Genomic DNA, 13,700 nt, shown 5'->3' on the forward strand with positions numbered 1-13,700 from the left:
ATATTATGAAGTATCACACACACCAGCTTATTAATGATTATGAAGTATCACACACACCAGCGTATTATGAAGTATCACACACAACAGGTTATTAATGATTATGAAGTATCACACACACCAGCTTATTAATGATTATGAAGTATCACACACACAGCGTATTATGAAGTATCAAACACTAGCTTATTTATGATTATGAAGTATCACGCACCAGCTTTTTAATGATTATGAAGTATCACACACACCAGTGTATTATGAAGTATCACACACACCAGCTTATTAATGATTATGAAGTATTACACACACCAGCGTATTATGAAGTATCACACACAGCTTATTAATGATTATGAAGTATCACACACTAGTTTATTAATGATTATGAAGTCTCAGACACACCAGCGTATTATGAAGTATCAAACACTAGCTTATTTATGATTATGAAGTATCACGCACCAGCTTTTTAATGATTATGAAGTATCACACACACCAGTGTATTATGAAGTATCACACACACCAGCTTATTAATGATTATGAAGTATTACACACACCAGCGTATTATGAAGTATCACACACAGCTTATTAATGATTATGAAGTATCACACACTAGTTTATTAATGATTATGAAGTCTCAGACACACCAGCGTATTATGAAGTATCAAACACTAGCTTATTTATGATTATGAAGTATCACACACCAGCTTTTTAATGATTATGAAGTATCACACACACCAGTGTATTATGAAGTATCACACACAGCAGCTTATTAATGATTATGAAGTATTACACACACCAGCTTATTATGAAGTATCACACACACCAGCTTATTAATGATTATGAAGTATCACACACACCAGCTTATTATGAAGTATCACACACATCATTACAGGCTATAACAGGGCTGTTTATTGCTCTTTATGAACTAAAACCGTCTTCATTAAGAAGCTGTGTCATTGACGCATTTAAAAACAGCTATCTAGCCTATGTCATGAGCCTGTATGAAAGTGCGTTGGGTTCCTCAAACATACACGTCATACCTCACTGCCTCGGAACACTGCTTGAAAACCACTGCTTTTAGTAACTGTATACCCAACAGCCAGTTTTTGAAATCTTGAATAAAAATGTATTAATTTTATTTCTCATATTTATATTTATGCCTCACTTCCCCTCCACTCCCATACACTCAGACAATCTGACAGGCAAATAAAATGGTCGGTGGACGCTGATAGCTTTGGGCAGATGTTTGGCAGACATGAGCAATTTAGGACATTCCGGTAAAACCAGCACCACCAAGAGTGCACTAATGGTACTACAATGCCACAGACTTGTCAATAGTGAAGTCAGGAGCTCAGTTTGAAAGAGTAGTGCTCATAGCTCAGTTTGAAAGAGCTCATAGCTCAGTTTTGAAAGAGACCACACACTGATGAGGCCATGCAGCATACAGCAGGGAGGCCTGTAGGACAGACAAGGACCCCCAAATACCACTAGGTTCTGTTCAAGGACCCCCTTGATGTGTTATTAAACCCATCGACAATACTACGGCAAATATAAAAATACATTAAGCTAATCCTAATAATTATTTTAGCCACAAGCACTTCGCGATGGAGCATACAGTGTGTAAAAATTGCATTTGGGGCTTTCTGCTGAGAGCTATCACTCTACTATTGTTCCCAGTCACTATCATGGAAAATATAATGTTCAGATATGTGACAAATTATTATAATGGCATTGTATAACAACCCTCATAGTAAAAGGTATATTTAAAAAAATGTAAATGTATTTATTTGTTGCTTTTATTTTTCCTTCCAACTTGCTGAGGCCCCCCTGGCACCACCTCGCGGCCCCCACTTTGAAAACCACTGCTGTAGGATTCACCCAAGCCTATCTATCTATCTATCTATCTATCTATCTATCTATCTATCGCATGTGTCCTCGACAGAAACAGGAGACCTGACTAAAGCTCTGAGAGCTGTAATTTTTTGTGTAGCCACGTAATTATCAGCACAAGGAATTTAGTCCCACCCCACGTAAGTCATGTCATATCGGTGTGGTTGGTGACTGCTGGTGAAAGCTCCTTATAGCAGCTCTGGGAAGAGGCTGACAGGAGGGAGGGAACCTCGCTGGGGCTGTTGCGAGGCAGCTGCATCTAGGGCTACTAGCCAGCAAGGCCACAGAGAGACCAGGAGGTATCAGAGGCGCCGTTACCCCAAGATACAGTAAGAACAGGAATGTGTCTGTCAGGGAGAAGTCTCTCTCTATCTCACTCTCTCTCTCTCTCTCTGTGTGTGTGTGTGTGTGTGAGTGAGTGCCTGAGACTGTTAAAGATACAATACCTCAATCTCTGACATGGATTGGGCAATACACTGTGATAAGATATCAAAAACAGCCCTGAGGAAATAGGCTTGTCTAGTGTGGAGCTCACGGTATGTTTATGAGAAAGACTCCCCCTTTAAAAAGGAGATGCTATACACAGAGGCAGACATTCCGGTTACAGAAAGTAAAAGTCCTGCCATAATTCTTCCTATTGATAATAGGAAGAATTATGGATAAGATAATGGATGGATAAGATAATAATCTTATCTACCTGGCTGCTAATTAGGATGAGCTGGTTTACTAAATGGTTGGATCAAATACTTGGCAGGACTTTTACTTTCTGAACCTGGGATGTCCGCCTCTGTTACTGTAATACACATACAGACAATACTGGGCTACGTGCTGGACTACATAAACGGATGTCTGCATACATTATACATTATTACAACACTGGATGGCGCAGTTGTTGCGCCTACTGCAGAGACTACTCTGGATCTATTGGATAAAGCGTGTAGGTAAGCCTACCTCCTGATAATCTGTGCATATAGACAGTAGGCCTATTGTATACATGCAGTCCAGTGTTCTTGTCTTTAGGTCCACGGCAGCTGCGAAAGGCTCGGTAATTGGGTAATTGCGCAAATTACTGGCTAACGGCCAACAAGACGGCTTAAACCATAGACATAATATACATGTATATTATGTCTATGGCTTAAACAAGAAGGCTACAGTCCAGCATGCACGTACCATGACGTTTTTTGTTTGTGTGCGTTGATTGGACAGTGATTTCTGTCTACTTCCTGTCTTCCGGTTTCAACGTCATCTCAAAAACTCTGATGTGGACACCATGATCGGGGATTTCTTGATTTTCGGGTAACTATAAACTACATTTCAATTCAGTGTGGCAGTTATTAATAGTTAATCATAGAGGCAGTAAACATGGGTGTGGTTTTGCTGGTCTATCGAAATATTACCTAGATATATTAAACTGACAGATACAGTGTTTCCTGGGAGGATGCTAGGCTAATTGTTGCAAAGAAACCAGTGCAAGTTCTTTGATTGTAGCTTGCACTGACACATTTATCACAACTTAGCACTAAAGGGGTATCTCAATCATTTATTGTTTATTATTTGAACTGATTGACGTATTTTCTTTCTTCATGCAGGACTTTGCTGATGAATGCTGGAGCAGTTCTCAATTTTAAACTGTAAGATTACATATCTCCCTACCTGCTTGTCACTAAGAATTTCCAATAACATGCATATTTTGAAGATAGCTTCTAGTTCATATGATAATAAAAAGAATGTGTTGATTGTAGTGCAGCTTGTTTCTATGAGGTAGACAGCTTTTATGTAGATAGATAGATAGATAGATAGATAGATAGATAGATAGATACTTTATTGATCCCTAGGGGAAATTCAAGAGCATGATGAAGCATCATAGAAATAAGCATAGCCTAGACACAAGCTTAGCTTACCATCCCACCCGGGTGGTGAGAAGAAAAGTAGCATCACTTTCATCAGCAGTACTCTACACATTTAATTTAGATATCAGAGTGAAGTAATAGCAGTTAAACACAGTGAGGTTCAATCCCATGAATGTATAGCGAACCTGGTCAGGCAAGAATTATGAGAGAATCAGGAAAGACATAGATTGGGCTAGGAGAAGGACGTTCTGACTTTACTTAGCTCAAGTATTTGAAATGCATGGAATGCCGCGCAGTAGGTGAAGTGGTTAGGAAGGATTTGCAGACATTGTTATGTAGAAGGCATTAGTGAGCTACTTGCTGATGTGGGCTTGCATGCATTGTGCATTTGCTATAGTGAATAGGCTTCTCTATGTCGGACCACAGTGTTATAGCAGCGTTCAACAACATGCTCTATTCTAGTCTGCATATGTTCACTATTTGCACGTTCATAATGGTGGTAGACTCCAGTTAATATGATGCTGGGTTATAATGGCTGGGTAATTGTTATTCACTAATGAATTCAATGTGATGTTGCACATCATTTTGGTAATTCCCAGAAAGAAGAAAGAGTCCCAGGGTTTTGGAGATGAGTCCCATGGACTGACCACAGGTATGTCTACACTCATACACACACAACCACACACACACACACACACACACACACACCAGCCTATTTGTGTCGTTGGTTATATTCCCACTCAGTGGCATTTATCTGGACTTAATTATTTTTAGGGGACAATATCAGAGAGTTTCTGCTCAGTCTACGGTACTTCCGGATATTTATTGCCTTGTGGAATGTGTTCATCATGTTCTGCATGATTGTGTAAGTATTGGTCTTATAAGTATGTTAGTCAGTAATGCTTGGTAAATAGTAAAATAGTCCTGTGCAAGCTGTCCATTCTTCATGAATGACATGTCCTCTAACCTTGGTATCTTTCCTCCAGGCTTTTTGGATCATGAGAATCCTGAGGACATAAGAAGACATATATATTCAGTGTTGTATATATTTTTCAGAAATGGGAAAATGCATTTGACAAGTCCATGTCATTCTTTCTTTTTTACTGAGAACATTCAATGCAGATTGGAGATTCTGGCAAATTACTTTGCAAATCTGTGTAACTGATTACCGATTATGTGTGCAGCATAAACACACATATTGTAAAGATGTACAGCTTGACTAAGATTATTTAGGAAGATGGATGTATGTGTTACACTACATATCTTTGATAAAGTTACCCACCACCAGAGAATCCTACCCTCATGTTGTCCTGTGCCATTTTATTGACATAATTGGCAACATTGTTTTATTGTATATTCATAGCTTTTATAATGTGGCTTAAGGTTGTAACCATCCACACATGGTAGACTGTACCAATAAAGAATGAACAGCCAGACTCATATGCTTTGATGTTTTATAAAGTCTTCATTTGATATTTTATAAAGTCGTCATTGCCAGTTGAAACAGTTGTTTCAAGAGACTTCTTAAGGCAAGGCAGTTTTATTTATATACTGTACTGTAGCTCATTTTATACCAATTTGTAATGTGCTTTACACAGACAACAGTAGAAACCAGGAATTTGTATTAAATAAAAGCAAACATCAGCAAGTTGTAACTATTAAAATATAGTAAAAGTCATAACATAGTAATTTAAAGAAAATAAATAATAATAATAATACATTTTATTTAAAAACGCCTTTCAGGACACCCAAGGTCGCTTCACAGATAAAACAAATAGAAGGAAAAAATATATATATCAAAAAAGGAGAAAAATTATATATATATATACATACAGTATATAGTCCATTTAGCCATATCACAGTCCATAGGCTAGTCTAAAGAGAAAGGTTTTCAGTTACTTTTTAAACTGGGCAGTGCTGCCTGATGTTGTTTGGAAGTGAGTTCCATAGCTTTGGGGCTGTGTGGGAGAACGCTCTCTCTCCCATGGTGCTGAGGTTCATCTTGGGCACCTTGAGCAGACCAGCTGATGAGGATCGCAGCGAGCAGGAAGGGGTGTAGCTCTCCAAGAGGTCGGTGATATAATTGGGAGGAAGGTTATGCAGGGCCTTATATGTCAACAGTAAGATCTTAAACTGGACTCTCTGGGTAACTGGTAACCAGTGTAGCTGCAACAGTACAGGTGTTATGTGGCTTGTGGACTTTGTGCCTGTTACTATCCTGGCTGCAGAGTTCTGGATTATTTGGAGGCGGTGGAGTGATTTCTGTGGAATGCCAGAGAAGATGGAATTGCAGTAATCAATGCGGGATGTAACATAGGCGTTTACAAGTTCTTCTGCACTCTGCTGACTGACGGCCTCTACACACAGCTGCGTGCGTTGCAGTGCTGGAGACGCATCCCATTCACTTTACATGGGCTTACGTCATCCGTTGCCGAACTGAATTGTGGGTCCGTTGCGTCGCGTTTCTCCCGTCGCTCGCATTGACAAGTTCAGCTGTTGCTGCACCGACAGACGGCACCGGCCAATCAAGCCAATCTACGGACGGCACCAACCAATCAAATTACGGTTATACTTCAAGTCATTTGCATAGCTACCGTCGGGAACACCCACTGGCATGCGTTGACGGAACGCAACTGTGTGTAGGAGGCCTGAGGGAGGGGCGCAGTCTTGCGATGTTGCGCAGATGGAAAAAGGCGCTGCAGTGCGAGACACACTGTTAATATGGGCAGTGAATGAAAGTGTGCTGTCTAGTATAACACCAAGACTCTTCATCTGGTGGAGCAGGCAATGTTGGAGCCATCTACAGATAGGCAGAGTCTGTTTTCCATCTTTGCCAGCGTTGTTTTTGAGCCAACAACAAGTAATTCAGTCTATGTAATGCAAAATGTAATTTTATATCATTTATTGTTTGTATTTTCTGTAATTGGTACCAAGTATGATTGGTGAGTACACAATGGGCTGCATATATAGGGCACAAAATCATTAGCCGGGTTTGACCGCTAAACCCACGCTGCTCTGTGAAGTAAAACATACTGAGTAGTAACCCGAAATATGTCTTAAATAACCCATAATATAAACTAGTGGAAGCTTCAAATCCCCGTATGATGTATTCTGTACATACTGTATAGCAGGCTAGTCAGTTTTACATTAGCAATGTCGGAAACAGATGCTCTGATGAGGATCTGTATACAATTTTGATTGTTAAACTTTGAACACCTGCTGTGATGCAGACCTGCACATCATTGGAAACATGAAATGTGTATCCTAGTCACTTTGGTGCATTTCTCAAATCATCATTTTTGTTTTTTTATACAAATAGTGTATTACACTATAGTGTATTACCTGCAAAAGTTCTTATCTAACTCAAAAGCTATGCCATTGTTTATGAACAAGATAGTCAAACTGCTTTGTCATGTTGTCGAAAGTAAGCAAGTATTTTGTAATGAAAAATGCACAAGGCAGCCCTATTTTCTATGTGCCATAGGTATTTCAAAACTTACAAAAAGTTACACATTATTGTGTGTGGAGGGGTTGATTGTAAGAGAGTGGATATGTTTCTACATATTTTACATATTACAAGTTTTTACATTGTGACAGTATAAGGAAATCAAAGGCTTTTACAGAATTGTGCAATGGAAAAATGACAAATATACAATAAAACACCCCTTGGTCAGAGCTGTGCACTGTAAGCCAAATTTACTGTATACGTCAATCATTCTATACATCCTGATGTTCCTGTCTAGACTATGGCAACTAGTGATGACAGCTAAACACTTTTGCATGCAATGAATAAAGCATTGAAGTAAGGCCGATTTGTTTTATAGGGTAGGACTATTCAGCATTGAACCACTACAGTGTATTGTGACCATTGCAACATTAACAATCAACTGCACAGATGTACTGAACCATTTGCTGTTTGCTCAAAGTAATGAGCATTTATGATGTGCACAAGTGAGAGAGGATGATATGAAGTTTGAACAAGCAGCTTTGAGAATTTCAATTCTGATCTAAAGGGAGGAGATGTGTTTGGATTGACCCTGGTTGAATAACAAATCTGGTTGTACACCTCACTCTAGCAACTGCTCTTTTTTAGGTTCAATATTTATAAATGAAAATGCTTGAAAACTGGTACTATTGTATATTTTCTGAAATTAAACAATGACCATACAATTTGTTGTGAAATGAACTGACTTGATAGTGGAGTACTATTTTTCAGTACGTGATGACATCAAATCCTTACGCATGACGTTCCTACCATTTCCCAGCATGCACCCCGCCAAGCGTTTTTCAACAACAGTGAAACACTGAAGCCCCAGACCATAGACAGACACCACAGCTACTGCTGCGTGGAGATGGACGATCGGTGAGGCCACAGGGTAATATGAGCCTACGGACTCCGTCCAGTCGAGACGTGGCCAGTAATACTTGATAAAATGTCAACGCTGTTAAAGAATGAGCACTAGGGGAAATATGGGGTTCCACTTACTAGCTCACCTCCCGAAAGGCCTGTGAGTGTCTGCAAGTCACCCACCCGTCTCTTCGGAGGAATCCCCCGCCTGCAGGTTCCCACTACTGCCAGGCAATGACAGCGGCATCCGCCACCCCGCAGCAAATGAAAGACCGGCTGCTGCAAGCCATTGATGGCCAAAGCAATGTGAGTACCATCGGATGGCAGATAACGGATATTGGTTATCTGGTGTGCGCATGGATTGGAAGCTTGCATACTGCTGGACAGCACAACTAAGAGCAAGCTAATGTTCAGCTATCTTGCTAGCTAACGCAGCTAACTTTGGCATGCAACTTGTGCTGTGTGCTGTTGACCGGTGCGCCAGCAACAAGCACACGTCAAACATTTGGTGACGTTAACAGTTGTTACATTAGTTATATCAACGTTCAAAATATCTTTACAGTGGATACTAAAACTTCTCAAGGATATAAAATGAATCAGACATCATCAGTGTTGGTAGTTGCCTGTGAGAGTAAGTCAGTCAGTTTGCTAGCTAGCTAATGTTAGCAAGGCTGTAATGGCCAATGGTAGTTAAACTTTCATAACTTAGGAAAGGGCTTAGTCAAAGTTGTTTAAATCAGTGATTAGGAATAGGCATCCAAAATATAATGTTTGTCCTGATACACTGTCGGTTATTAAATATTCCCATGTAACTTTTCGTTTCTGCTCCACTGCTTTAAGTTAGCCAGGTTGGAAATGACACGCTGGATTTAACTTTTCTCATTTGCTCAAAGTAGGCTAAGATTCCAACTGATTTGACAACCATGAGAACATAAGAATCTTTAAACAAGCACGTGTTTGTTATCCTAACCTTGGTTGCAGAGTATGTGGCTGGGTTAGTTTATGTCACAATTACTTGACATCAGGTAGAGGAGGCAGGCATTTTAACTTTAATAACATAAGAGGAAATTATGTTATATGAGTAAGTCTAACATGTTTTAAATACATTTGAACAGTATTATAGTAGACTACTATACTCATTTGAGTTGTAGTTGTCACTTTAATGTAGTTGTCAATTTACTTTTTGAATGCAGATAGGTGATTCATTTCTTTTTATTTATTTGCTGATCAACTGAACTAGATTTACATTTTGCTAGCTCAAATCTAGACTTTTTCAGTTGGTATCAGGAGACAGGTGCACAACTGAAAGTCCATTCAAATTGTGGGGCCTCCAAGTTAGTTGCGGTTTCAACTGCTGTGTAAAAACTAGACCAACTTCAAGTTATAAATTTAAATCACATACCGTATGTACACCATACTTAATGCATTGTTTTATGGTTTTTAAAATAATGTGTAAATGTGTTTTAATAGATATGCACATCACTATACACCTTTTTCTGCAGATTCGCAATATGATTGCTGTTTTGGAGGTAATTTCATATTTGGAGAAATACCCCATCACCAAAGAGGCACTTGAGGTATGGTCACCAAAATCATACGTTTACATATGAATATATTTTTGGTTACTTGCTTGTGGTCATTGGTGACTTGAGTGTATGTTCTTTTTCTGCTCCAGGAAACCCGGCTTGGTAAATTGATAAATGATGTCAGGAAGAAGACAAAGGATGAAGACTTGGCTAAGCGGGCAAAGAAACTGTTGCGGACCTGGCAGAAGCTGATCGAACCGGAACCAAATGACCCAGCGCCCAAGGAGCATACAGGAACCAACGGAGGGGCCAAGGAGCACACCGCAACCAATGGAGGGGCCTTCTCCAGCCGAATAGATTATCCTCCCCAAGCAGTCACCTCCGTCTCAGGAAAAACCGCGCCTGAGCTGAAAATCAGAAATGATTTTCACAACTGTAACTATCCAAAGGTCGAGGTGTCGGGGCATCGAAAGCGCAAGGGAGGACAGAGAGACGCACAGCAGCACTTACCATCCAAAATCTCCAAAACGTCAGCCTTCGAACATCACTCGATTGCCACACCGCGTCCCACCAACGGCATTGCTGCAAGTCCAGACACTCGCTTAAACATGTTTGACAACTTACACCATCAGCCAGATAAAGACGCCATAGAAGGCCACGATCACGACAGACCCAGCAAAGTTCCTGTTAACGCTGTCAAGCCCCACCCTAGTTCCCCCGCTGTTTCTAAACCTCCTAGCGCATCGTTGCTGCTGAAAACCGCCGTGTTGCAACAGCAGGCTAAGAAAGACCTGCCTGCTACGGGCGGCGTGCAGCATCCCCCCAAGAGTCCCTGCTCGTCGGCCATCAATCCCAAATCCAACACGCCAGACACTTTGGGGAGATGGCCTCCCCCCTCTGGCGTGAAGGCCACCATCACAAGTCCCCCTCCGAGTCCCAAAGTGCCCTCAGACAGGGTCAGCTCAGGTCCCCCCTTACAGTCCCCAAACCCTGCTCTCCAGGGGTCGTATCCCACGGAGACCACACACGACTGGCAGGCAGATGCAGCCCCTGGACACAGTGAAGGGAGGTCGGTGGTCCAGCCCGAAGCTGTGTCCTCCCTGAACTCTGTCACGGACGCACCGGACGGGGTCCCCCCTGTGGAGGTGGCGACGGCCAGGCAGGAGGGTGACGGGGCTGCGCACAACAACTCCGAGCGGAAGAGGAAGAAGTACCGGCCCAGAGACTACACGGTCAGTCTGGTCGGGCAGCAGCACTCCGAGGACAGCAAAAAACCTGCCAAGTTAAAAGACCGCAAGCTCACGTTTGACCCGGTCACCGGGCAGATCAAACCCTTAGCGCTGAAGGAGGCCCAACCCAGGGAGGACGTGCTTGTGACGCCCGTGCCGACCGCGCCGGAGTCTCGCTGGACAGACGTTCACAAGCAGGACACGTGTCCTCCTCCGCCAAACCCGCTCCAGCAGACCAACTGGAAGGAACTGTCCCGAAACGAGATCATCCAGTCGTACCTGAGTTTGCAGAGCAACGTGCTGACGTCCTCGGGAACACAGACTCCAGGCGCTCACTTCTTCATGACCGAGTTCCTCAAGCACGAGGAGCATCATACGAAAGAGCGGAGGGAAACGCACGTCCTGGTGCCTGACCCTCCTGCGTTGCACTTGCCTGGGGTCACGCGAGAGGTCAGTAAAGAGGACCTAAGCAAATTACACACAGACCGCTGGCCTGGGGTAAACGGCTGTTACGACACCAAGGACAACTGGCACGACTGGACTAAGTGCATATCATTAGCCCCCCATGGGGACGACGGTAAATTACACATCTTGCCATACGTTTGCCTAGACTAAGAATTGTAGCCTTTAATTTTATGTGAAAAGAGAGCTGTTTGGCTCACTTGTTTGAATGAGTGAGTTGATGAAAATGAACTCTGGCAATCTTGAGCTTTTTATATATATATATGGTTTATATATATATATATGGTTTATATATATATATATATGGTTTGGGTTGACATGTGTGTTGCCTACCAACATTCCATTCTGCCGCCCGGTTGGTCTCTGTTCAAATACCACAGTTTCTGACAGGGAAACAAAACTGCAAAATGTACACATTTTGATATGTGTATGTTCAAGTGTTTTTATTAATTTATCTTTTGTTGTTAACAAAAAAAAAAAACATAAATTAAAATGGTAAATGAGGCTATTTAGTTTCAACTTTGTACTGTGAGTAAAACAAGTAAATAAATTGTTTATATGCTGAAACTACACTTGTTTGTTATTCCATCAAGAGAATACTTTTACGTTTAGTGAGCAAGGCTATGAAGAATCAGATGCGAGAAATGCATCTATCTTGTTCTTACAGTACTTTATACAACTACTTACTCAAGTAGCGAGGCATTCTAGATTTGATTAGATTAGATTCAACTTTGTAATTGTGCAGAGTACAGGTACAAAGACAACAAAATGCAGTTTGTGTCTAACCAGAAGTGCAGAGAAGTGCAATGTGATATACAAAGTATAGACAGGTGGTGCATAGACAGGATAAGAAATCTAGTGCAGTAGACAGTAGTATACAGTTGGTTTACAGAAGGTGGTTTAGAGTCATATAAATTAAATATAAATATGTGCAGTGTATTAGCAGTTATCTTATAAGAGCAGAATAAATATGGCTATGTAATATGACCAATGTATGAACAACATGTACAGATATGTGCAATGTAGTGGCAGTTCTATTATAGTAGTAGTAAGAACAATATAGATATATGCAGTGTATAACAGAATATATTACAGAAAAACTGAATAAATATGGGTATTCAGTATGAACCATATGGGCAGATATGTACAGTATGTACAGCTATGTGCATTGTGCAGTGTGGTAACAGTACCATTGTAGTGCAGAAACAGGAACATTAACATTAATAGGTGTGTGTGTGTGTGGGGGGGGGGTTCCGCCTCCTTGTTCCTGTCATGGTTGCCATGGTCGTGGACACCTCAACAGGCACTCAACAGGTTTATCCTCCTTGCATGTTGCAGTGCTATATGTGGTGGTCCATGGTCCAATAAGTCCATAATCTGGCCTTCTACCCCTTACCATGCAGGGGCACGAAGTAGAACAGGGAGATGTGCAGCACTTGGCCAAGACAGGCTAGCACTAGGCTAGTACTGAGTGACCCACTGAGCTGAGAGTGGCTGACTTATGTCGGAAAGGGTTGTGTTCATTGTGGACACCCTGTGGTGTTTCAGTACCAAAGGTGTGTTTCCCAAAATCATGCTAAACTGTTAACTTATAGCCACCTTACACCAAACTTTGACAAGATTTGGGAAAGATTCTTTAAAGATAGTAGTCTTTTAACTAATGCCCCCCATTCAAACTTTACTCGAAACTTTAATCTTTCAAGAATCTTTCCCAAATCTTGTCAAAGTTGTTTGGTGTAAGGAGGCCATTAGTTGGTTGGTAATGGGAAATAGTAGCCTGGCGGGCCATCCTATCATTGAAATGTATAGTCTGGAATCGAACCATTCACCTCATTTAATCGAAGGGGCGGGCAGAGAATTGTCTTTCAAACTGCCTAGGCATGCAATAGGCCAGCGCTACGACCATATCCGTATCCAGTCGACAAAAACGGCAAATACATCCTTCTTCGAAAGGAATGACTTAAGTGCATTGTGTTGCTCAACTTTCAAAAAAAAAAAAAAGTCCAACTCCTCCAAAGTTGACGCCAACGCCGATTCAAACAACCGCTCTTTGTTCGCCATAGCCACCTTCCGTGTTGTTCACCGTCGCAGGACTGTCGTTATCCTGTTAAGCCCGCCTTAAGACTCTCTAACGAAATAGAGCGCTGTGATTGGATGACGTCCACGGCGTCAGCCAATAGAAATCCCTATGGTTTGATACTAGACGTACAGGCTGAGCAAATGAATTTGCCACCGCTAGGGTGCGTCTAGATTTCTAGGCTAGGGAAATAGCATTGCATCCAACAAAGTTGCTAACTTTGTTAGCATGAATGACAATTTTGTTAGCAACTATGGTTTTGGGAAATACGCCCCACAAGTACCCTACCTTTACATTTTACCACATCTTTGTATAATGTGCCCTTTT

General features: G+C 41.5%; 2 protein-coding genes across 2 annotated transcripts; both read left to right on the plus strand.

Moving 5' to 3' along the window:
- The first annotated feature begins 3,083 nt into the window (after positions 1-3,083).
- On the plus strand, positions 3,084-5,171 carry smim7 (small integral membrane protein 7). Its single transcript, XM_076277711.1, has 5 exons — positions 3,084-3,177; positions 3,471-3,512; positions 4,331-4,383; positions 4,506-4,596; positions 4,718-5,171. Exons 1-5 carry the CDS (start codon positions 3,152-3,154, stop codon positions 4,731-4,733), a joined length of 228 nt encoding a protein of 75 aa, XP_076133826.1. The 5' UTR covers positions 3,084-3,151; the 3' UTR covers positions 4,734-5,171.
- Positions 5,172-8,043: 2,872 nt separating this feature from the next.
- LOC143117421 (mediator of RNA polymerase II transcription subunit 26-like) lies at positions 8,044-11,848 on the plus strand. The gene is made up of 3 exons (XM_076279129.1): positions 8,044-8,385; positions 9,582-9,656; positions 9,755-11,848. The coding sequence occupies exons 1-3, from the start codon at positions 8,314-8,316 to the stop codon at positions 11,447-11,449; spliced, it is 1,842 nt and encodes a 613-aa protein (XP_076135244.1). The 5' UTR covers positions 8,044-8,313; the 3' UTR covers positions 11,450-11,848.
- Positions 11,849-13,700: the final 1,852 nt, after the last annotated feature.

The sequence above is a fragment of the Alosa pseudoharengus genome, unplaced genomic scaffold (assembly GCF_046254945.1).
Source record: "Alosa pseudoharengus isolate Yale_2024_CS ecotype anadromous, Long Island Sound unplaced genomic scaffold, YU_APseudo_1.1 YU_APseudo_1.1_scf_11, whole genome shotgun sequence".
Taxonomy (NCBI): Eukaryota; Metazoa; Chordata; class Actinopteri; order Clupeiformes; family Clupeidae; genus Alosa; species Alosa pseudoharengus.